A 26,355-nucleotide genomic window follows, 5' to 3' on the forward strand; every position below is an offset into this window, starting at 1 on the left:
GCCCGCTACATACCCTATATTTATTAAAATATGATAAAAGGCAATTAGACTCTCCACATGTAGGGATCGAACCTACGATCTTATCCTTAGGAGGGATACGCATTTCCACTGTGCTAATGTAGAAGCATGACAGTTTTACGATTTTGGTCCAATGTGACTGAGAGACGAACGGTAGCAACTGTGGGATCTAGAGACAGGACACCCCCACGGAAGGATGACCGGGTTAGTTTCCCCTTCTCAGTAGGAGATTGGGTAGCCAGACTGCAACAAGTAACGGGAAGGTAGTGGAGGACCTACTGGGCCGTCGCGATAGAAAGCCATCTGACATCTCAAATACAATATGCAACACGTAAAGACGAGTGTCCACAATGGGGAGTAAATCGGCGTGAGAGTTGAGAGCGGCAGTCGGTCTTGGACGCACCCAAGGCTTAAGGTTTCACCGCAAGTATGGTACTAAAATTAGAAGAAGATGGGTGCCATATTTGCGTCAACACCTTCATCTTCTTCTATTCTCTCTTCATCTATCAATAATAATATTAATAATATAATAATTTACTAAATAATAATAACATAGAATAATTATATAACACAATATTACAGCCTATAGTGCTGAGAAAAAAAAAAAAAAAAAAAAAAAAAAAAAAAGCGATATCTTTAACCAATTTATTTTTAGAACAAGCAACAACCCAAAACAATCCAACATGCTTGACACTATACAATAAGATACATGATCAACGTCCATATAACATGTATCATAGACATGGACAACCCCCAGAACAAATTAACTTTAATTCTTCTCGAGATAATCTTTATTTCTTGCTGGTCAATTAAAATGTATAATTAATAAAACTTTGTAACTTCTGAGTACTACTCTTCCCGATAGGAGAGAACAGGAAAAGAATTACTTTAAAAAAAAAAACGGTAGCAACTGCTCCTAACGTCTCTTCACATTCTTTTACCCATGCCCTAATTTCTTGCATTGATTGTTCTTCTTTGTTGTTTCTTTCTTTATCGTTCCGCCTCTCTCGTCTGTTTGAATCAACCTTGTTGATTCGATACTGACTGATGATTGATCGTTTGATTCGTTCCATTTACAAGCATCATTTTCCACTATCCAAATTGCGTGCTGCGTTGCTTCCTTCAATGAACATGCCCCTTTGACCAACAATGCACTGAATAATCTTCCTCCAATAGATGATCGATCTTTACACTTGCCATATGATACCAAATAACCACTACAATAATCTCTGATTCCTTGGCGTTCGGGTACCCATTGATAATGTTGATACAACAAAGTTTCAAAAAGATCTACAACAACAACTACAGCAACAACCACAATCACATCCACAACAAAGACAACCACACAAACAACTCGATCAATTATTAGCCCAATTAAAATAGATCGGGAATGGTTGGAAAAATGTTGCATGGAAGCTGTCCATGCTGCTAGAAAGTTGAGAATGCAATTCAACATCAACATCAACGGTTTTTTGGCATTATTTCTCCATCTAAATGGATCGTGTTATTATTCTGGTGTCCCGTTAGTGCCACGACAACAATGCTCTAAAGATAAGGTCAGCAAACTCAATCAAGAGGATCCTCGACGCTACAAGATTAGTTTTGAACGATTGGATACCACAAAAGGTTATCTCATTAGTAATATGGCATCGATTTCATATCGTACCCAATCCATCAATACTCTTCTTTCTTTAAACAAAAAAGATAATCAAGATGAGTCAATGGATCAATAAGAGGAATCAACAAGTGATGATGAAAATGACATTGTTCAAGATGATAAAATAGGGTTGGCAGACCCAAAAAACTCAATTTGGACACACCCAAAAAAAAATTCCTTAAAAAAATTTGCCATGAACATCAACAACTACAGTTACAAGGAGAACTACTATTAGAGATCGATCCACATTTTTTAAAAGAGTTTTTAAAGCCCCATGACAATTTGGAATATCAGGCAGAACAACTCAAACAAGCAATGAACATTCCAACGGTAAAGAATAACCCTGTCCTCTATCAAGATTGTCAAACGAAATTGAATCCCAGATCCAAGTCTCCAAGCCACCTCCGCCTTTGTCCAAACCAATGGCACCAAGCTCACCAGGTTCACTCTTCAAACTTGCTGCAAATGATTTTAGATCTTCCAACCCAACAACAACAACATCACCTACAACATCACCAACCAAGTCCATTTAAAAAACATTTTCTCCGACATATCATCTTTCAAACCTAAAAACAATCTTTTAAACAAAAAATAATTTCAAAACAAATCATCAATATCAAAACTGTTAATTCTCATCAACTTTTTAAATATAAATAAAGAATATATATATATTTATTTATTATTATTATTGTTTGATTATTTATTATTTAAAATGTTTTCAATATGACTAAAACCAACAGAATAAATTCTTTGTAATTGTAAATTCTTTTCCAATAGATCGATGGGACATTTTTTAAAACATCTTGTTTTGATGATCGAGAGTAGTTGATTAGATAGAGCATCATCAAGAACGGTTGATGATAATTGGCTAATATCATTTTGGTTGACATGATCAAAGACAAAACCAAATTGATCAATGTATCCTCTGTTGATGAGTTGTGTCATTCTTTCTTTTGGCTTGCATCTAAAGATACCAAGGAATTGATAAATATCTGCTAGATTATCAAAGTATTTTGATCCATTTAATACATTGAGTTGATTTAATAATGGATCAATTGATTGAATATTGTAATTGGTGGGTAAACGAGTATATAGTTTGTTGAAATACTCTGTTTGGGTTGGTCTTTCCCTTTGGATGGTTTGATGAATTGATGCGAAAATGGGTATATCGTTGTTTTGCTCCAATTGGTCCAACAAGTTGATTAAATGATTTGCCTCCTTCATTGACAATACAATAATATTTGGAGAGTCACCATTCCAAACAACCAAAGTGTAATTGATTTGTTTGACAAAATCATCGATATTATCAACCACATTGTTGTCATGAACAACGGTTTTGGTAAAGTTTTGGGTGGCCAAAATGGAGGGTGAGAAACATTCCTTTTGAATTTCCAAACACTGCCAAACCAATGTTTTCTTGAATATATCTTTGATTGGTAGGAATATTGGACAGTTTGAAATGTTTGTTTTTCCAGTCAATACATCATTCCATACTTTACTAATAACTTCTTCATATGGTTCAACTTTTGGTGGCAATTGTCTTTCAATTTCATTTTCAACTTCCACTTCAAACTCTCTTTCTTGTTCTTCATCGACCATGTTTGAAAATATCTTTTGATCTTCTATCTTGTCTTCGGCATACCGACAAATTTGTATTGATTGTTTTGAATGCATTTTGTCAAGTAGTTTGAAAACTTTGGCATTTCCAACATCGTTTTCAAATGTCTTTTCCAAGTTGCTTCTCATTGATGAAACAACAGCGTTACCCTTTTCTTGTCGATACAATGAAGAATACATATCGTATAATGAGAGATTCTCGGGGAATGCAACTAATCTTGAAAAGATAGATCTCTTGTTTTCAACATTATCCATTGCCAAAAGTGAAATGGCAGATTTACTTCTTGCATTCATCATTCCTTGGAATGTCCATTGAATAAAAGAGTCGGTAATAGTGTCTATTGTATTTTGAATTGTCCATTTCAAAATATCTTGAATCTCTGGTGATTTTGATAGTGGTTCAAGTTCACCTCTTTCATTCTTTAATTCAATTCCAAGATTCTTTGAAATGAGAATTGAAATAGTTTGACCTTGTCCCAACTTTCTCATTCTCATACATGCTTGAAGGAGTTTTTCTTTTGTTATCTTGTTTCCAATTGTAACCATTGCATTACTGTTGATTGGAAGTTTAATATCAACACCACGAGTATGATAATCATCCAAATAAACTAAAACTCTATCTAATCTGTCAGAGAGTGGTGATTGACTGAATATAAACTTCTTTCCTTCTCGATCGATTGTTGTCAGTTTATCATTTTCAAAAAATAGAGCTCCATCTATTCTTGTTGTTGATTCCAATTCTAACCATCTCTTTACAACATCTTCATTTGATTTACCAATCATTAATGCTCCTGCATCAATAAGTATGTTGTAATAGTGTCCACTTTGATTGTTGTTGAGCTTGAATATCTCCCCGAGTATGTTATTTTCATCAACGATATGAACCTTGTTTGATTGATCATTTTGATCAAGAATATAATTCAATACTTGAACATTGGTATATTTGAGTCGATCCAAATCATTTTGTTGAATAGTAAGAGGATAGAGACATTTAGTGTCATTGGTACCACTGAATCCACATGAAATATGTTTCTTGGAGTTTGATTTTGGATAAACCAAATCGCATGAATTGGCAAATAGTTTGGAAGGGAATTGTTTAGTTTCATATGGGAATACCAATTCATTCAACCAGAAATTGATGACTCTACAATTGAATTTGAATAGAGAATAGAGATGTTTGATCAATTGATTATCAGATTTGACAATACATTTGAAATCTCTATATTTTTCTTCAATTGTTGGGTCATAATCTGTCCATGATCTGTAGATATCTGATGCTTCGTGTTTGTGACTTGTTATTAAAGTATCCAATGCTTTACAAAATTGTTTATATGATAAACCTTGATTGTAATATGAGAGAAAGGTGAGTATAATTGCAAAGTCTGGATGACCATATTCAGCTCTCTCAGAGGGTGTATCTTTGGCTCTGAATGGGACTGCCAATAATGTAGAGTCCCGTTTGAATGATGATGATGCAGTTGATCTAATACCATAATGTTTTGACCATGTTTTCGAGAGTGAATGTAACAAAACTTCATATGAAAATAATCCTCGATACAATAAGACCCTTGTTTGATGTTTTTCAAGTTTTTCAACCATCGATAGAGCATTTCGATGTTTTCTTGTTGGTGTATCTTCATCAGATCCAACAAATTGTTTTATCAATTCAAACTCTTCTTCATTTGGGTTGAATGGGAGATTATGGATTAATTTGTCACAAAGTTCATCCAACACCTCTTTCATTTGGTCTTGATTGTTTTCATTCTCTGATGTGAATCTTCTAAATAAGAATGGATCTTGGTCATCGTTGTAATGATGTTGAAGAATTAATTTCAGTTCAGATAGAACCTCTTCAATTACTTTCCAACGATCAGATCCACCATTCAGTGGAATCTTTGATCCGATTGGATAGAGTAGTTGGTATTTGTGTGATAATAGATCATCACATTCATCCATAATATCAAATATATTGGTTTCCCACCATACAAGGACTTGATTCATTTCATCAAACAATTTATCTTTTGCCAATCTCCAAAATAAATTGAATGATAATCTATGTTCTGGTGTACAAAGTATAATTCCATTCATTTGATGGCATTTTTCAATGTTGCGACGTATCGATCTAATATGTGATTCAGATATTGATGGTCCAATATCTCTTTTGAATGGATAGAGATGAATTGGTCGATTGAGAATTGATGATCCAAGTCTCATTTGTAAATCTTGAATATAGGTTTGAAGTAGTGATGGAATTGCATTGACTCGAGCAATTCTTTGTTTATCGAATATTGCCAAACACATGATTGAGTAGAATAACAGATGTCTTTCCTTCACCCATCTGTAGTTGAACACATTCATTACTTTGAGCATTGATCAACTTGATTGCAATCTCTGCTTGAGTGTCTCTGATCCAAATTGATTGTTCCAATTCAAATACCAACCATGTTGGATAATCTTTTGGTAACCATTGTCTTGTCTCTCTACTCTGTGATAATATTTTGAGTAAATCAACACCTTGAATGGTCTTGCATTTCTGAATCTTTTGTTTATAAGTTTGAAGGATAATATGAACACCAATGAGTTGATATATCTCATCAGGTAAATCAACCAAATGATTTGAGAAATCTTCATAAACAGTCAATGGAACACAACCAATCCAAGAATGACAACTTTTAAATATACAATCCAATTCAGATTCTACATTTTCATTTCTAGTTGGGTTGTTGTAAAACATTTCGATTATATTCCAAACCAAATCCAATTTTTGTTGAATAATAACTGATAACTCTTCCAAAGCCTCTCCAAGTGATTGTGATTTGTTCATTTCAAATGTTGGTTGGTTTAAATGAATCTTTAGAGATTCTTTACTAATATTTAAATCATCAAATAATTCCTCTTCCAAATGTGTTTCATGGTAGATTCCATCAATAAAACTATCCAACTTGCCAAATGATATCTTTTCTCGTTTGCAACTTTTAGAGGTGAGAGTTGACAGAATAGATTCCAATTGTTTATCAAAACCAAACTTCCAAATATCTTGAAATTCTTGACTGATTTCCTGTTCAAACAATTTAATGTTGTTGTAATCTTGTTCATTAAATTGATTCTGTAGTGACAATATTGTTGGTGTTGGGAATTTTGGGAAGCGATTGAAAATGTTCAGATTTGAGGGTTTACTGCCGTATGTTTGGACAAGATCTTTGACTATTCTGTTGACCCTTTGGAAAAATGATTTCAACATTTTGTTTTTGTACCAATGATTGATTTTCTCTTGGATTTTGCTATTAAAAATGGAACTATGTGTCATATGCTTGCTGGTAACCGAATGATATTCGGTATCTTGTGGTGCAATGATTCCATATGACTCCCTTTCCCAAATATTTTGGGACAGGATACGATCGAGAACTGCTTTTCTTTCCTCATTGTCTTGTTGAGAGGTAGTTTTTTCGGTAAAGTCCAACGAATTTCTTATAGTATTTACGATTTCAGATTCGTCATATGTTGTTATTGGGTCTTGGTAACTGGTTTCTCTCGGAAATGTCCTTATAGCGGTGAAATGATATGAAATTGCAACCAATACCAAATGATCCAAAAATGAGACCAAAGATTCATCTGACCAAAAACATGAAAACAAAGTTATGATAAATTTAAATCTTGAAAAATTATAATCACCATGAACCGTTTCCATTGCTATCTTTAATAACTTTAGATACCAATCTGTATATGCTGCACCTAGTGTCTGTTTTCGAGCAATGTATCTGGTATTGATGAGATTGTTGGTTTCTTGAAATTCTGGAACACAATTTTGTGATGACTTTACGTCCAATCCTGTGATGGTCGAACCACCAATCATAGAATAGGGATTGAATGATTTGTCCAAATTATCAATATTCTTGGATTCAATGATCAATGCAAATCTTTGAACTTTAGTATTGGTTTGATCCAATTTAGATGGTTCAATGATTTTGATAGATCCTGGTGTGTCAATGGGTTCATCGATTTGGCAAAGCGGTGAGAATATTCTTTTGGATCTAATCCAAGCGATTAGATTTAGGGCCAAATCGAATGATCTTCTGTCATTTTGAGAAACAAGTGTATATAAAAATGACATTTCTTGGTGTGATTTCTTGATTCCATCAACCAAAATAACAAATACATCTTGTGTTATCATTGGTGGAAGTAGTGGGTATGATATTGATATTTGTTGTTTGATATTATCTTGAGATACTCTTGTTGGTGATACACTTGCAATTTGTGATAAAATATTGAGTTGTGATTGGTTGAGTGGCATATTGTTTTTGAATTTCTTTAATAAAATAATTGCAAGTTCCATTCCTCTCAATCCAGTAAATGGATCTCTAAGGAATGATGATGTTACAATATGAGAGGAACAAAGATGGGGATGTGCTGTCAAATCTGATGATTTGATCATTTTGAGTTCCCTGTCAATATCATAAATAAAATATGATGGATGGTTGAGTCTGGTTGTACTTGATTTGGCATTGTTGAATCCTTTACAATTATCATTCACCTCCAATGTGATTGGTGAATGTGGAAGAATAACCTTCTTTGTTCCACTTAAATTGCTTTGTTCCAAAACCAATATTGTTTTCAAACCAACCAAAGTTCCAATATATTGTTGTTCACAAAGTCGATATCCAGAATATTGAACTGAATTGATTTGTTGATTCTGACAATCAACAATAAAATCCAATCCATATTGATTCAAATGAATTCTATAAAGTTGGGATGCTTCTTGTTCATAAATATGAAAGTGTGACTTTGATTCTAATGGGAATATTTTGAATATTTGATCTCTTAATGCTTGATTATTTTCACCAAAATATAATAGTGATTCATCATTTGATTCCAATTTAATTTCGCCAAATTTAGTTCCAATAAATTTAATTGAGTCCAATCCTCCATCTTTGTATTGTTGGAATGTTTTTGGTCTAAACTCTATTTCATTTGTTGCCAGATTTACCCAATGTGTATAACACAAATACAATGTAACAGGTAAATGCTTAAATAAATCAGGATCAAGAAGCATCCATCTTTCACCATTGTCTTTGACTTGAACAATTCCAACTATTTTTGATGAGGCAAATTGGAATTCAAAATTGAATCCATTTATTGGACGATTGGTAGTCCTGTCATTAATTAAATAAAATAACTCTAGTTTAGTATCTATTCATTTAAAATTAATATAGAATATACATACCAAATAGAATTACCAGATTGATGAACTTCAAAAATCGAATATTCAAAGAAGGTTTTATAGAGCTTGTGGCTGATTAAATGTGTAGGTAATCTTCTATCAAAAGTTCCATTGAATAATAATGTCCCATCAAATATATTGAATTGAATGATTACATTGTTAATTTGGAATTCTATGATAAATAAAATGTCAATATTTAATTAGCTAATTGATATTTTTTTAATTTAATTTAGACTTACGATAATAATTATTATTTGATCCCTTTTCCCATTCCAAATCATTTCCATCATCTCCTTGATTATTATGAATAATATTATTTAAACATTTGAAATGATTTCCATCTTTGAAATATTCAACTATGAATGGTATTTGACGATAAATAATTAATGATAGTTGATTGAATATTATATCCAAGAATGGTTGTTCTGGACATGATGATCCCAATGTTCTTGTTCCATTACTTGAAATGGTTGTATTCTCATCCAATATGATCAATGATTTGAAATAATAATCAATGTGTTGGAAATAGTTTGTGTGTTGAATAATATATTGTTTGTGATTATTGTCAATGTTGAATGTCATTATGATTGCAATAGCTGTATAAACCATTCTCTTTCTAAGTGTTGCCGTTTCGGTATCTCTTCCATGTAATAATTCTTGTTGAATGAGTTCTTCCAACTTGGCAACCCACTCCCAAAGTACCACTCTACATTTCTCCAATACGTCAATAATCTTTTTGTCAGTGTCATCTGGTTCATGAGTTTTTTGGTCTGGTTTTTTATCTCTTGTATTGAATGCAATTGTTAAACAATAAATGATGACAAGCATTGAAACGCTACCTTCCCAATTGGTTTGGCTTTCATTCAAAACGGTTTCAATTGTATTACATAGTGTTTGAAGAACATTTTCATCATTCCAACCAATTCTAAAAGGTCTTGTTGTTGACCGACCTTTCTTTCTAGGACCACATTGCATTGACAATTGATAAAACATAACCAATACATGAATTCCATTGAGATTATTTCTTTCTTCCATATATCTGATCATATTTCTAATCGATAAGTTTGGACCAACTCTTAACATTCCATATCTAATATATTCATTTGGTAACATTCCTTTTGGTGTCTGGTTTTGAGTTGCGAGAACATCATTTTCTTCTATTCCATGATTTGATTTAATCATCCAATTGAGTTCACTATACTCAATCTTTGGTGGAATTGAAAGGAGCAGATAGCTTTTTTGGATGTGGGGTGCTTGAATATCGGAAATTGCTTTTTTGTCTTTGTATCCATAATACAAAATGGTCTTTGGATTCCAATCAATAAATGAATCTTCATTATTTTTAAATATACAGAGGGAATATGGTTTTTGTGGGTTTTCTCCAAGTAATGATACGATACTTAAAGGTGGTGAAAGGTCCCATGTTTGAAGTGTGGCAAAACCATAATCTATCTTTGGACCACTACTTGCAGCGTAAAGATATTTGGAAAGCATTGAAAACGAGTTTCTAACATAATAGAGGTAGAATGGGATGTGGGTCTCAAACATGAGTTTGAATTGATTTTCTTTTTTTTCTGGCATTGATTTGTAGTAGATTGATAATGTTGAATTGAAGCAGGCTTCAATATAATTATTGATAATTTTTCTTTTTTCAATGTGATCATCACTATCACCCATATACGAAAGCAACTCAGTTCTGTAACCTCTGATTTCTGCTTTAACCGTCTCTATGTAGTGTTTATACTCTTTGATTTTGTTTTTTGTCTTTTTCTCGATATCATCCAATTCTTTTTGTAATTCTTCTTGATAAAATTGTTCAGCCCATTTCTTTCCAAAACCATTGTCATCAATACTAAAGATTGAATTATCGATTGATGTATTACCATGGCGCTCATCTTCAAAATAAAATTCCAATGATTCCACAATTTCATATTCATATTGGTGTTGGAGTAATAGATCTGAGAATATTGATAAATTGACATATGGTGGTAGAGAAGAGTATAAATCCAATCTGAGGGATGAATCCTGACTCTCATTTTTGTCAATTAAAAGACAATAATCCAATGTCAATCGATCCAAAATAGCGACCAGTGTGTATGATGTCAAGATAAAACGACTGTAAAGAATAGCATCATTTTCATATCTTGGTTTTGATACTTTCATATAAATGTCCATTAGATTGTAAATCGATGAGAATACATCTTGGCATTTTTGTTGGTCATTTGAAAGTGAGTGTCTGAATATTTGACTTTTCCAAATCTGGAATATCATATTTTCAATTATATTTAATACGATTACCAATTTTACATTATTTGGTTTGCTATTATTGTCGTAGTTGAGACTATTTATCATTCCTTGGACTATAAAAGTCAACTTTGTAGCAGTTCTAGTGTGAAGCTGATAAAGTTGTTTTGATAAATTCTCCAAATTGGTAATATAAGAATCGGATGCTGATTCAGTCAATAAGTTTACGTCTTTTACATCCAAGTCCATTACATTTACTTTGAGATTGTTGATAAATGATTTAATATTTTGTTGAAGACTTTTATGAACCAAGTTTGTTGGATCAGTTCCATATTCTTTCAATCCATTACAAATGTTGTTGATTGGTGTACTGATTTGAGATTCTTTCTCTACGACTTGACAGAATGAATCCCATTGTTGATGAACCGTGTCAGAAAGTGTCTCACATCGTTCTTTGATTGCTGTGATTAAACCAATCACCATCGATGGATGTTTCTCTTGATATTTGATTTTGAATTTGTTGCAACTTCTGGCAATATGTGCAATGTATTCGAGTGTGGTTTGACTGTTGATTTGATACTTGGCCAAAGTATTGATTTTAAATGCCAACACATTCCATTTATATAAACTTGCCTTTAATCCATATCTTTAATAAAGAAAATGAGTCAATGATTTGAGACCAACCCAGAGTGGTGATCTCATCCAAACACTATCTGCACTTAATATTTCAGTTCTAATTGATTTATAAATGATTGGAGTTGAATATTTTGTTGTTGAATCATTGTATTCACATCCAGGAATAGATGGAATTAACCAATTGAGAATGGTGTTTGGAACTGGTATCATACTATGTTCACGATGAACGATTGACATGATTGGTGGTTGATCAGTATCTCTTAGTGCAACTAGATACTCTAAGAATACAGTATCTAACAGTTGATTGACATCTTGAATGTTGAATGAACAAATAGGTGTTGCAATTTGTAGTTTTGTTGTTTGAACATTAAATTTATCAAGTGTTGGATAAATTTGAATTAAATCTAATATAATATTATTACTATTACTATTTTTATTATTATTATTATTGTTGATAGTTGGAGGTCTATGAATAACTAAAATACAATTTGATTTCTTAAAGTAGGTGATTAAAGGAATATTATTGTGATTATTATTATCTTTTGAATCAACAAACGATTGTGTGATTCTTTCAGTTAGTTGATTGATATCAGGTGGTTGTTTAATATCATCACTGAATTGATTTAAAGCCGATGAAATGATTCCCTTTCCCATGCTGGCATTTACATGTTTAATGAACGAATGAAATAGAGTACTTTCTGCTTCATCTTGTTCTTGCCGATCAAACACATTAGGCAGTCTTGTTGGCATAAATAGATGAGTCAACATTGAATCATCTTGATCATGATTCTGAATTACACCAAAATCCATTCTATCAGAACAAATATTTATTAGTTAGATTGATCTATGATGAGGATTCAATAAATAATAGTATAACCTACCTTATAGTGAGGTCTCTCTCTCTCTCTCTTTTCTCTTTGAGGTAATTGGCTAATTGTAAATACGATAGTTACTCGAAATATAAATCTATCTATCTAGATGTAATTAAATACTGTAGATATGTATAGATAATGAATTAATGAATGAATATTTGATGTATGCATACACAAAAGAGAGACAAGATCTTCATCTCTCGAATAGCAAAGAATAACCCACCACACCTTCCTTTTCTACTTTATTTTTTTTATTTATTTTTTTGGTGAAGTTCTTATGATCATTTTCGCACAACGTTCATTGTCATCCGTGATGAGGGGGGAGTGCTAGTTTATTGGTTTAAACATCAGATGATATATAAATATATTTATATTTTGCTAATTATTTATTATTTATAATTTTTTCAATATGACTATAACCAATTGAATAAATTCTTTGGAGTTGTAAATTCTTTTCAAGTAGATCGATTGGACATTTTTTAAATCTTCTTGTTTTGATGATTGATAATAGTTGATTGGATAGATTATCATCTATCGAGAGTTTGTCGATATCACTTGGTTTGACACCTTCTAATACAAATCCAAATTGATCAATGATTCCTTTGTTGATGAGTTGTGACATGATTGTTTTTGAATCACATCTAAAGATACCAAGGAATTGATAAATCTCTGGTAGACTATCAAAGTATTTTGATCCATTTAATACATTGAGTTGATTTAATAATGGGTCGATTGATTGTTCTATTGGATTGAGTGCAGCGGGTAAAAGAGTATACAATTGTTTAAAATACTCTGTTTGTTTCTTTCTTTCTCTTTGGATGGTTTGATGAATGGATACAACCAATTGATTCTTATTTTGGTGTGCTAATTGATTCAACATGTGGATTAAATGGTTTGCTTCTTTCATTGATACTAATACCATGTTTGGAGTAGTAGTACTACTACTATCACTTCCAGCATTCCAAAACACCAAAATATAATTAATTTGTTTGACAAAGTAATCATTATTACCAACGATCGTATTGGTGTCATGAACCACTGTATTGATAAAGTTTTGAGTTGTCCAAAGGTGTGGTGAAAGACAGTCTTTTTCATGGTCCTCCAAACACTTCCAAACCAATGTATTCTTGAATATATCTTTGATTGGTAGGAATGGTGATGGTTGTTGATCATTACCATCGATCTTTTTAGTGCCAATCAAATAGTCAAGCCATTCCTTTCCAATAAATAATTCTTGATAGGGAGTTACTTTTGGTGGTAATTGACTTTGGATTTCATTTTCAACTTCCAATTCAAATTCTTTTTCTTGTTCTTCATCAACCATGTTGGAGAAAATCATTTGATCTTCTATCTTGTCTTCGGCGTATCGACAAATTTGTTTCGCCAATGATGAATGGGTTGGAACAAGAGCTTTGTAAACTTTATCATCTCCAATATCTTTTTTAAATGTTTTTTCCAATTTAATTTTAGTAAATGATACGACAGAGTCACCTTTTTGTTGTTGATACAATGCAGAATACATATCGTAGAGTGATAGTGTTTCTGGGAATGCAACCAATCTTGAAAATATAGATTCTTTGTTATCGATATTATCCATTGCCAAAAGTGAAATAGCAGATTTACTTCTTGCATTCATTAATCCTTGAAGTGTCCATTGAATAAAAGAATTGGTAATAGTATCTATAGTATTTTGAATTGTCCATTTTAATATATCTTTAATCTCTGGTGATTTTGATAGTGGTTCAAGTTCACCTCTTTCATTCTTTAATTCGATTCCAAGATTCTTTGAAATGAGAATTGAAATAGTTTGACCTTGTCCTAACTTTCTCATTCTCATACATGCTTGAAGTAGTTTTTCTTTTGTTATCTTGTTTCCAACTGTTACGATTGCATTACTGTTGATTGGAAGTTTAATATCAACACCACGAGTATGATAATCATCCAAATAAACTAAAACTCTATCTAATCTATCAGAGAGTGGTGATTGACTGAATATAAACTTCTTTCCTTCTCGATCGATTGTTGTCAGTTTATCATTTTCAAAAAAGAGAGCTCCATCTATTCTTGTTGTTGATTCCAATTCTAACCATCTCTTGACAACATCTTCATTTGATTTACCAATCATCAGTGCTCCTGCATCAATTAATATGTTGTAGTAATTCTTGTTGTTGAGTTGATTGAGTTGTGTAATCTTTGGTAGAATATCATTATTATCATCAACGATATGAACCTTGTTTGATTGATCATTTTGATCAAGAATATAATTCAATACTTGAACATTGGTATATTTGAGTCGATCCAAATCATTTTGTTGAATAGTAAGAGGATAGAGACATTTAGTGTCATTGGTACCACTAAATCCACACGAAATATGTTTCTTGGAGTTTGATTTTGGATAAACCAAGTCCCATGGATTTGCAAACAATTTAGATGGGAATTGTTTTGTTTCATATGGGAATACCAATTCATTCAACCAGAAATTGATGACTCTACAATTGAATTTGAATAGTGAATAGAGATGTTTGATCAATTGATTGTCAGATTTGACAACACATTTGAAATCTCTATATTTCTCTTCAATTGATTGATCATAGTCTGTCCATGATCTGTAGATATCTGGTGCTTCGTTTTTATGACTTGTTCTTAAACAATCCAATGATTTACTGAATTGTTCAAATGATAAACCTTGATTGTAATATGAGAGATAGGTGAGGATGATTGCAAAATCAGGATGACCATACTCTGCCCTTTCAGATGGTGTATCTTTGGCTCTGAATGGGACTGCCAATAATGTTGAATCTCGTTTCAATGATGACGATGCTTTTGATCTAATTCCATAATGTTTTGACCATGTTTTTGTCAAAGAGTGCAAAAGAACTTCATATGAAAATAATCCTCGATACAATAAGACTCTTGTTTGATGCTTATCAAGTTTTTCTTCAACCAATAATAAGGCTTTGCTGTGTTTTTTTGTTGATGTATCTTCATCTGGTCCAACAAATTGTTTGATAAGGCCAAGATTTTCTTCGTTGGTGTTGAATGGTAGTTTGTTGATTAATGTTTCGAGTAAAACAGATAACACCTCTTTCATTGTATCTTGATTGTTTTCATTCTCTGATGTGAACCTTCTAAATAGGAATGGATCTTTAAAGTCACCATATTGTTTTTGAAGAATTAATTTCAGTTCAGATAGAACCTCTTCAATTATTTTCCAACGATCTGAACACCCATTGAGCGGAATCTTTGATCCGATTGGATAGAGTAGTTGGTATTTGTATGAAAGTAAATCATCACATTCATCCATAATATCAAATATATTATCGTTCCACCATGTAATTACTTGATTCATTTCATCTAACATCTTATCCTTATTTGACTGATCCTTTGCCAATCTCCAAAACAAATTGAATGATAGTCTATGTTCTGGTGTACAAAGTATGATTCCATTCATTTGTTTACATTTTTCAATGTTGGAGAGAATAGATCGAACATTTGATTCAGTTATCGATGGTCCAATATCTCTTTTGAATGGATAGAGATGAATTGGTCGATTGAGAATTGATGATCCAAGTCTCATTTGTAAATCTTGAATATAAGTTTGAAGTAGTGATGGAATTGCATTGACTCGAGCAATTCTTTGTTTATCGGATATTGCCAAACACATGATTGGTAGAATAACAGATGTCTTTCCTTCACCCATCTGTAGTTGAACACATTCATTACTTTGAGCATTGATCAACTTGACAGCAATCTCTGCTTGAGTGTCTCTGATCCATATTGATTGTTCCAATTCAAATACCAACCATGTTGGATAATCTTTTGGTAACCATTTTCTTGTCTCTCTACTTTGTGATAATTCTTTTACCAAATCAACACCTTGAATGATTTTGCATTTCTGAATCTTTTGTTTATAAGTTTGAAGGATAATGTGAACACCAATTAATTGATATATTTGATCTGGTAAATCAACCAAATGATTTGAGAAATCTTCATAAACAGTCAATGGAACACAACCAATCCAAGAATGACAACATTTCAAGATACCATCCAATTCATATTCTACATTTTCATTTCTAGTTGGATTATTGTAAAATTCTTGAATTAAATTCCAAACCAAATCTATTTTTTGTTGAATAATAACCGATAACTTTTCCAAAGCTTCTCCAAGTGAATGTGATTTGTTCATTTCAAATGTTGGTTGATTTGAGTATTTCTTTAAAGATTCATTACTGATATTTAAATCATCAAATAATTCTTCTTCCAAATTTGTTTCATGGTATATTCCATCGATAAAACTGTCCAACTTGTCAAATGATATCTTTTCTCTATTACAACTTTTAGAGGTGAGAGTTGACAAGATTGATTCTAATTGTTTATCAAAACCAAACTTCCAAATATCTTGTAGTTCTTGAGGTATTTCCTTTTCAAACAATTTAACATTTTTGACCTTTTCTTGACTTGATACTTGGTCTTTTTGTTTAATTTCTATTATTGGTTGTCCAACAAAATATAAAAGATTTTTTTCTCTTTGGTAAATAATATTATGTGTTTCTTGATTTATCTCTTTCAAAAATATTATCAATAATCTGTTATCGTACCAACAGTTGATTAACATTTGAATTTCTTGATTAAAAGAAGTTTGATCGTGAATATACTTGTGCTCTACATGTTGATAAGAATTGTTAAGGGGATAAATGATTCTTGTTCCATCGACTCGTTGCCAAATGTCTTGTGTTGTGATCATATCCAAAATTGACTTTTTTTCTTTTTGGTTTTCGTCTCTTGTCTTGCCTATAGGATATACAATATACTTTACAAGTACATTAACAATTAAGCGTTGCTCATATGTAGTGAGTGAATAACTTGTGTAACCTGGAAAAGTTGAAATATTTGGTAATGGTTTGGATATTGCTATCAATACAATGTGATCTAAAAATGGTGTCAATGATGGATGTGACCAATGATACGTCAACAATGTGATGATATATTTAAATCTTGAAAGATTATAATGACCACTTGCAGTTTCCATTCCTATTTTTAATAACTTTAGATACCAATCTCTAAATGCATCACCAAGTTGTTGCTTTTTGTCAATATGTTTGGTATTAATGAGACGGTTTGTTTCTTGAAATTCTGGAACACAATTTTGAAGACCTTTAAAGTCTGGACCGTTGATGGTTGATGAACTCATCATTGATGAATAGGGATTGAATGAATTTTCCAAATATTGAATATTCTTGTATTCAATGATCGATGCAATTCTTTGAATGTTTTTGGTGGTTTTGCCCAATGCTGTTGGTTCAATGATGGTATCATCTGGTGTGTCAATAGGGTCATCGATTTGACAAAGTGGAGAGTAAATATTTTTGTATCTATTCCAAGCAATACGATTGAGTACCAAATCCAATGGTTTTTTCCTTTCTTCTTCTTCATCTTGAGTATTATATAAAAATGACATTTCTTGATGAGCATTCTTTATAATATCAACCATAATAATAAAAACATCTTGTGATATCATTGGTGGGAGTAGTGGGTATAGGATTGATACTTTTAGTTTGATATTATCACCAGATACTCTTGTTGGTGATACACTTGCTATTTGTGATAAAATATTGAGTTGTGATTGGTTGAGTGGCATGTTGTTATTAAATTTCTTTAAAAGTATAATAGCAAGTTCCATTCCTCTCAAACCAGTAAATGGATCTCTAAACAATGATGATGTTACAATATGAGAATAGCAAAGATGGAGATGTGCTGTCAAATCTGATGATTTGATCATTTTGAGTTCTTGATCAATATCATAAATAAAATATGATGGATGGTTGAGTGTGGTTGTATTTGATTTAGCATTGTTGAAATCACCGTTCTTTTCCAATGTAATTGTTGAATGTGGCAGAATAACTTTCTTTGTTCCACTTAAATTATTTTGTTCCAAAACCAATATTGTTTTCAAACCAACCAAAGTTCCAATGTATTGTTGTTCACATAGTCGGTATCCAGAATATTGAACTGAATTGATTTGTCCAACAATACAATCAACAATAAAATCCAATCCATATTGATTTAAATGAATTCTATAATGTTGGGATGCTTCTTGTTCATAAATATGAAAGTGTGACGTTGATTCCAATTGGAATAGTTTGAATATTTGATCTCTTAACTTTAGATTATTTGCAACAAAATATAATAATGATTCACCAGTTGATTTTAATTTAATTTCACCATTTTTAGTTCCAATAAATTTAATTGAATCCAAACCTCCATCTTTGTATTGTTTGAATGTTTTTGGTCTAAACTCTATTTCATTTGTTATCATATTTATCCAATGTGAATAAGATTCTACAAAAGTAATTGGTAAGTGATTAAATAAACAAGGATCAAGAAGCATCCATCTTTCTCCATTGTCTTTGATTTGAACAATTGCAATGGTATCAGCAGAACAAATAGAAAATCCTATATTATATCCTCCCATTGAATAATTGGTAGTCCTAAAAATGTATGGTTAAAAAATAATGTTGGATAGTTTTTTAAATGTATCTATACATACCAAATACAATTTCCAGTTTGATTAACTTGAAAAATAGAATATTCAAAGAATGATTTATAAAGTTTATGATTAACAATTTGATTTGGTAATCTTCTATCAAATGTTCCATTGAATAATAATGTTCCATCAAATATATTAAATTGAATAATTACATTGTTAATTTGGAATTCTAAAAAAGATAACAAAATGAGTTCATAAATTAGTATAAATCATTTGGTTTAATTATAATAAATAATTGATATACATACCATAATAATTATTATTTGATCCCTTTTCCCATTTAAGATAATTTGATTCTTGGTGAATAATATTATTTAAACATCCAAATTGATTTCCATCTTTGAAATGATCAACGATGAATGGTATTTGACGATAAATAATCAATGACAATTGATTGAATATTATATCCAAGAATGGTTGTTCTGGAAATAATGCCAATGTTCTTGTTCCATTACTTGAATAGGTTGTATTTTCATCCAAAATAATCAATGATTTGAAATAATAATCAATATGTTGGAAATAGTTGGTTTGTTGAATAATATATTGTTTGTGATTATTGTCAATGTTGAATGTCATAATGATTGCAATAGCTGTATAAACCATTCTCTTTCTTAGTGCTGATGTTTCTTGAATATCTCTTCCATGAAGTAATTCTTGCTGAATGAGTTCTTCCAACTTGGCAACCCATTCCCAAAGTACCACTCTGCATTTCTCCAACGTTTTAATAATCAATTTGTCAGTTTCATCCAATTCTTTTTGGTCTTGTTTTTTATCTCTTGTATTGAATGCAATTGTTAAAAAATGAATCATGACAATCATTGAAACGCTACCTTCCCAATTGGTTTGACTCTCACTTGTAACAGAGTCAACTGTTCTACATAGAGTTTGTAAAACATTTTCATCATTCCAACCAATTCTATAAGGTCTTGTTGTAGACAATTTGTTCTTTCTAGGACCACATTGCATTGACAATTGATAAAACATAACCAATACATGAATTCCATTTAGATTATTTCTTTCCTCCATGTATCTAATCATATTTCTAATCGATAAACATTCTCCAACTCTTAACATTCCATATCTTATATACTCGTTTGGTAACATTCCTTTTGGTGTGTAGTATTGAGTTGTGAGAACATCATTTTCTGAAATACTACCTTGACTTAACATCCAATTGAGTTGACTATATTCAACCTTTGATGGAATTGAAAGGGGTACTAGTTGAAATTTGCTTGTTGTAATATCCACAATATTATTTCCTTCTTTGTATCCAAAACAAAAAATTGTGTTTGGATTCCAATCAACAAATGATGATTCAGTATATTGAAAGATATTGAGATTAAAGGGCACTCTATCTTTGGTAACCAATAAAGATATAATACTTTGATCTGGTGAGATTTTTAATGTATCTTTCTTTTCACTACTGCTTGGAGCAAAAAGATATTTGCATAGCAAAGCAAATGAGTTTCTAACATAATAGAGGTAGAATGGGATATTGGTTTCGAAAATGTGTTTGAATTGTTCGTCTTTATCTTCTGGCAATGATTTGTAGTAGATTGATGATTTTAAATTGTAATATTCTTGAATGTTAGAGTTGATTCTATTTCTGTTTCGAATGTCAGTTTCGCTTTCACTTGGATATAAAAGTAGTTGTTCCGTTTGAATCTTGATATAATCTGTCACTTTATCTTTGTATTCACGATACTCTTTGATTTTGGTTTCGGTCTTGGTCTCTATATCATCCAATTCATCTTGTAATTCTTCTTGATAAAATTGTTCGGCCCATTTCTTTGCAAAACCATTAGCGCTAAAGATTGAATTATCGATTGATGTTTTACTACAATGACGTTGATCTTCAAAATATAATTCCAATGATTCCAAGGTGTCATACTCGAATTTGTTTTGAAGTAATAGGTCTGAGAATATTGATATGTCGACATAGGGTGGTAGAGGAGAGTATAAACTGAATCTTGGTGTTGAATCTTGACTCTCTTGTTTGTCAAGTAAAAGACAATAATCTAAAGTCAATCTATCTAAAATAGCAACCAAAGTGTATGATGTCAAGATAAAACGACTGTAAAGAATAGCATCTTTATCATATCTTGGTTTTGCCAACTTCATATAAATGTCCATTAGATTGTAAATTGATGAGAATACATCTTGTTGATCGTTTGATAGTGCGTGTCTAAATATTTTACTTTTCCACATCTTGAATATAATATCTTCAACGATATTTAATATGATGACTAATGATACATTCTCATTTTTTGGTCTAGTATTGATACATATGACAATACTTTGCATGATAATAACAAAGTGGTCTCCAGCGCCGAGAGGTTGGAGATCGTTGAGTAAGGTAGAATATCCCTGTAAACAAGATATTGAAGAATTGGATGCTGAATCGGTCAATAAATTTACACCTTTGACATCTAACTTCTTTTCTTCTACTTTGGTACTGTTTACAAATGATTTAATATTTTGATGAAGGGATCCATGTACCAAGTTTGTTGGATCAGTTCCATAATCTTTCAATCCAGTACAAATGTTGTTGATGGATGTACTGATTTGAGATTCTTTCTCTGCGACTTGACAGAATGAATCCCATTGTTGATGAACCTTGTCAGAGAGTATCTGGCATTGTTCTTTGATTGATTTGGTCAAATCAAATACAGTTGTTGGATGTTTCTCTTGATATTTGATTTTGAATTTTTCACAACTCCTTGCAATGTGTGCAATGTATTCCAATGTTGTTTGACTGTTGACTTTATGTTCCACAAGTGTATTGATTTTAAATACCAACACATACCATTTATATATTCTTGTCTTTAATCGATATCTTTTAAAAAGAAAATGAGTCAATGATTTGAGACCGACCCAGAGAGGTGATCTAATCCAACCATTATCTGGACCAGAACCAATAATTTCAGGTCTAATTGATTTATAAATGATTGGAGTTGAATAATTGGTTGTTGAATCATTGTATTCACATCCAGGAATAGATGGAATTAACCAATTGAGAATGGTGTTTGGTGATGGTATCACACTATCTTCACGACGAACGATTGACATGATTGGTGGTTGATCCAGTATCTCTTAGTGCAACTAGATACTCTAAGAATACTGGATCTAACAGTTGATTGACATCTTGAATGTTGAATGAACAAATGGGTGTTGCAATTTGTAGTTTTGATGTTTGAGCATTAAATGTATCAAGTGTTGGATAGATTTGAATTAAATCTAATATAATATTATTATTATTATTATTATTATTATTATTATTTATGTTGTTGACAGTTGGAGGTCTATGATGATAACCAAAATACAATTTGATTTCTTAAAGTAGGTGATTAAATGTATATTATTATTAATATTATTATTATTATTATCTTTTGAATCAAAAAATGATTGTGTGATTCTTTCAGTTAGTTGGACTATGTTTGGTGGTTGTTTAATATCATCACTGAATTGATTTAAAGCAGATGATACTATTACTCCCTTTTCTCTATAAACTTTACAACTGCTGACATGTTTAATGAACGAATGAAATAGAGTACTTTCTGCTTCATCTTGTTCCTGCTGATCAAATACATTAGGCAATCTTGTTGGCATAAATAGATGACTCAACATTGAATCATCTTGATTATTATCTTCCTCTGTTGGTGGCTCCATCTCTATTGATACTCTTCACCCAATACTAGTTGTTAATCTGAGTAAAGATAAGAGATAGAGATAGATAGATTGATAGATAGATAGATAGATAGAGTACCCTTTGAAGGGAAGAAATGCAGAGCAATGATCTTCACGAATTTAATTTTTTTTAATTTTAGTTTTTTTTTCGAAGTGAAGATCTCCAACAACAAATAAAATCTTTGATAGTATTATTTTTTGTATTTCGATAATTAGTTGTGCATAAATAATGATAATCATTTAACCTCTCCTATCAATCCTCTTTCACTTTAATTATGTACTACTATTATATATCACTTTTTATTCATCGATCAATGTATTGATCGACATTTTCAGCATAGGCTTTGATATAAATGATTTATAAACATATATTTCACCTGCTCATTGTTTATTTTCCTTTATATGTCATTCTACCAGTGGAAAAACAGAAGAGTTGAACTCATTTGAAATGAAAACAAACCAAACTCACAGTTTTCTTTCATTGATTGCATAATAACTATTTAACTATTCAAGGATCAAACCAACAATTACAAAATGTAGGTTTCAACGATGATTTAAAAAGAAACATTAATGTAGATATCAATCGATTATTTATTAATACAAATCTATCTTTTTATAAAATTTTTAGGCCTAAAAAGCACGATACCAGATGGATGAGGATGATAAATCATGTGTTGTTCTTATTTCATCAATCTTTGGTGGACCGTCATTCTGGTGCTGGCAATGGATTGGATGATGGTTTGGTGAAGACATTTTTTTCCTTCACAAATATTTAATGTAATCACCCGAATCACATTTCTACAAGATCATACATCAGATGGTTGATTCATATTTGCTATGATTTATCAAATCGTGGTATCCAATTTCGGCAATGCAACTCTTGTTGGTATAACTCACCAGAAGCTATCAGGGTATATTGGATATACCAAAAATCCACTCAAGAGGATGATTCAACAGCTGCAATAATATTGGAAGTATTGCTTGTGGATGACAATCACTCTTTTGCTTGGAGTAGGGTGTTCAATCATCGCCTCTTTATGCATTTTGTAGATGCACACAGAGTCGTAAAGTTTGGTCCGGTTATTCTTTTACCATCTATAACAATTACCTGTCCTGATTCAACGTAGTACATCTAATCGTTCATATGATAGTAAAAGAATAATCGAACCAAACTATCCACAGAGTTGTCCATTAAAGAGTCAAGGTTAATAAATAATCATTTAATTAATTTGTATATATGCTATATTTATTTATTATTTATAATTTTTTCAATGTGACTATATCCAATTGAATAAATTCTTTGGAGTTGAAAATTCTTTTCAAGTAGATCGATTGGACATTTTTTAAATCTTCTTGTTTTGATGATTGAGAGTAGTTGGTTGGATAGAGTATCATCTATCGAGAGTTTGTCGATATGACTTGGTTTGACACCTTCTAATACAAAACCAAATTGATCAATAAAATCATTGTTGATTAGTTTTGACATGATTGTTTTTGATTCACATCTAAAGATCCCAAGGAATTGATAAATCTCTGGTAGATGATCAAAGTATTTTGATCCATTCAATACATTGATTTGATTTAATAATGGATGGGTTGATTGATAATTAAAAGTTGATGGTAACAATGTAGATGCCTTGTTGAAATACTCTCTTTGGTTTGGACGATCTCTTTGGATTGTTTGATGGAGCGATGCAACAATGATTACCTTTTGACAAACTAGTTGATCAAACATGTGGATTAAATGATTTGCTTCTTTCATTGAAACTAGAATCATGTTTGGTGTATCAGCATTCCAAACAACCAAAATATAATTCATCGATATTTTTGATGGTGTTGTATTGATTGATAATAGTCTTGGTAAAGTTTTGAGTTGCCCATAGTGTTGATGAGAAACAATCCTGTTGAATCTCTAGGCATTTCCAAACCAATGTATCTTTGAATATTTCTTTGATTGGTTGGAATATTGATGGACAGTTTTGTATGCATGTCGACCCAATGAGGATGTCTCTCCAACCCTCGTAAATAATTTCTTTGTAAGGGGTTACTTGTGGAGGTAATTGACGTTGGATTTCTACTTCAGCTTCTATGTCAAACTCTCTCTCTTGTTCTTCTTCAACCATATTGGAATAAATGATTTGATCTTTCATTTTGTCCTTTGCATAGTGGCCAATCAAGTTTGCTTGTTTGGAATGTTGTGGGTCTAGTGCGACCACTATACTTTCATCTCCAACATCTTTGTTAAATGTTTTCTCCAATTTAGATACCATTGATGAAACAACTACATCACCTTTTTCTTTTCGGTACAATGAAGAATACATATCGAATAATGAGAGAGTTTCTGGGAACGATACTAATTTTGAAAATATGGATGTTTTGTTCTTGGCATCATCTATACCCAAAAGTGAAATCTATCCAAGGAATGATGAATGCAAGAACAAATGAATTTGTGACTGATTCAATCGTATTTTGAATTGTCCATTTTAATATATCTTGAATCTCTGGTGATTTGTAAAGTGGTTCAAGTTCACCTCTATCATTCTTTAATTCGATTCCAAGATTCTTTGAAATGAGAATTGAAATAGTTTGACCTTGTCCCAACTTTCTCATTCTCATACATGCTTGAAGTAGTTTCTCTTTTGTTATCTTGTTTCCAACTGTTACGATTGCATTACTGTTGATTGGAAGTTTAATATCAACACCACGAGTATGATAATCATCCAAATAAACTAAAACTCTATCTAATCTATCAGAGAGTGGTGATTGGCTAAAAAGGAATTTTTTTCCTTCTCTATCGATGGTTGTCAATTTATCATTTTCAAAAAATAGAGCTCCATCTATTCTTGTTGTTGATTCCAATTCCAACCATCTCTTGACAACATCTTCATTGGTTTTACCAATCATCAATGCTCCTGCATCAATAAGTATGTTGAAATAGTGTCGACTTTGATTGTTGTTTAGTTTAACAATTTCTCCAGAATATTCTTATCATCAACAATATGAACCTTGTTTGATTGGTCATTTTGATCAAGAATATAATTCAATACTTGAACATTGGTATATTTGAGTCGATCCAAATCATTTTGTTGAATAGTAAGGGGATAGAGACATTTAGTATCATTGGTACCACTGAATCCACACGAAATATTATTCTTGGAGTTTGATTTTGGATAAACCAAATCCCATGGGTTGGCAAATAATTTGGATGGGAACTGTTTTGTTTCATATGGGAATACCAATTCGTTCAACCAGAAATTGATGACTCTACAATTGAATTTGAATAATGAATAGAGATGTTTGATCAATTGATTATCAGATTTGACAACACATTTGAAAAATCTCTATATTTCTCTTCAATTGATTGATCATAATCTGTCCATGATCTGTAGATATCTGATGCATCATGTTTGTTACTTGATATGATACAATCCAATGTTTTTTGGAATTGATTAAATGTCAGTCCTTGATTGTAATATGAAAGGTAGGTGAGGATGATTACAAAATCAGGATGACCATACTCTGCCCTTTCAGAGGGTGTATCTTTGGCTCTGTATGGGACCGCCAATAATGTAGAGTCCCGTTTGAATGATGATGATTCTTTTGATCTGATACCATAATGTTTTGACCATGTTTTTGATAGTGAATGTAACAAAGCTTCATATGAAAATAATCCTCTATAGACCAATATTCTTGTTTGATGTTTATCAAGTTTTTCAACCAATGATAGTGCATTCTTATGTTCTTGGGCCATTATGTCTTCATCTGATCCAACACACACAACCCCAACAAATTGTTTGATAAGGTCAAGATTCTTTTCATTGGTGTTGAATGGTAGTTTGTTGATTAATCTATCTAGCAA

The 26,355-nt window shown here is 31.6% G+C and overlaps 6 protein-coding genes and 1 non-coding gene across 7 annotated transcripts; 1 reads left to right on the top strand and 6 right to left on the bottom strand.

Moving 5' to 3' along the window:
- Nucleotides 1-51: 51 nt before the first annotated feature.
- DFA_00077 lies at nucleotides 52-123 on the bottom strand. Its single transcript has one exon. It is a non-coding gene; the product is annotated as a tRNA-Arg (tRNA).
- A 336-nt stretch (nucleotides 124-459) lies between these two features.
- On the bottom strand, nucleotides 460-1,218 carry DFA_00078 (uncharacterized protein; the record flags this gene model as incomplete). Its single annotated transcript, XM_004357737.1, has 2 exons — nucleotides 460-521; nucleotides 1,167-1,218. The coding sequence occupies 2 exons, from the start codon at nucleotides 1,216-1,218 to the stop codon at nucleotides 460-462; spliced, it is 114 nt and encodes a 37-aa protein (XP_004357794.1).
- A 209-nt stretch (nucleotides 1,219-1,427) lies between these two features.
- DFA_00079 (uncharacterized protein) lies at nucleotides 1,428-1,751 on the top strand (the record flags this gene model as incomplete). The annotated part of the gene is made up of 2 exons (XM_004357738.1): nucleotides 1,428-1,485; nucleotides 1,570-1,751. The coding sequence occupies 2 exons, from the start codon at nucleotides 1,428-1,430 to the stop codon at nucleotides 1,749-1,751; spliced, it is 240 nt and encodes a 79-aa protein (XP_004357795.1).
- Nucleotides 1,752-2,371: 620 nt separating this feature from the next.
- On the bottom strand, nucleotides 2,372-5,506 carry DFA_00080 (uncharacterized protein; the record flags this gene model as incomplete). The annotated part of the gene is made up of 1 exon (XM_004357739.1): nucleotides 2,372-5,506. The coding sequence occupies one exon, from the start codon at nucleotides 5,504-5,506 to the stop codon at nucleotides 2,372-2,374; it is 3,135 nt and encodes a 1,044-aa protein (XP_004357796.1).
- Nucleotides 5,507-5,570: 64 nt separating this feature from the next.
- Nucleotides 5,571-12,200, bottom strand: DFA_00081 (uncharacterized protein; the record flags this gene model as incomplete). The annotated part of the gene is made up of 5 exons (XM_004357740.1): nucleotides 5,571-8,442; nucleotides 8,514-8,682; nucleotides 8,750-11,387; nucleotides 11,463-11,794; nucleotides 11,819-12,200. The coding sequence occupies 5 exons, from the start codon at nucleotides 12,198-12,200 to the stop codon at nucleotides 5,571-5,573; spliced, it is 6,393 nt and encodes a 2,130-aa protein (XP_004357797.1).
- Nucleotides 12,201-12,644: 444 nt separating this feature from the next.
- Nucleotides 12,645-22,478, bottom strand: DFA_00082 (uncharacterized protein; the record flags this gene model as incomplete). Its single annotated transcript, XM_004357741.1, has 5 exons — nucleotides 12,645-18,750; nucleotides 18,810-18,978; nucleotides 19,058-21,899; nucleotides 21,931-22,046; nucleotides 22,133-22,478. The coding sequence occupies 5 exons, from the start codon at nucleotides 22,476-22,478 to the stop codon at nucleotides 12,645-12,647; spliced, it is 9,579 nt and encodes a 3,192-aa protein (XP_004357798.1).
- A 1,264-nt stretch (nucleotides 22,479-23,742) lies between these two features.
- Nucleotides 23,743-26,247, bottom strand: DFA_00083 (uncharacterized protein; the record flags this gene model as incomplete). The annotated part of the gene is made up of 5 exons (XM_004357742.1): nucleotides 23,743-24,263; nucleotides 24,298-24,849; nucleotides 25,115-25,408; nucleotides 25,624-25,708; nucleotides 25,825-26,247. 5 exons carry the CDS (start codon nucleotides 26,245-26,247, stop codon nucleotides 23,743-23,745), a joined length of 1,875 nt encoding a protein of 624 aa, XP_004357799.1.
- Between the last annotated feature and the right edge of the window lie 108 nt (nucleotides 26,248-26,355).

Source organism: Cavenderia fasciculata (genome assembly GCF_000203815.1).
Source record: "Cavenderia fasciculata unplaced genomic scaffold Scf_Dfasci-F-a-11f03.f1-5, whole genome shotgun sequence".
Classification (NCBI taxonomy): Eukaryota; Evosea; class Eumycetozoa; order Acytosteliales; family Cavenderiaceae; genus Cavenderia; species Cavenderia fasciculata.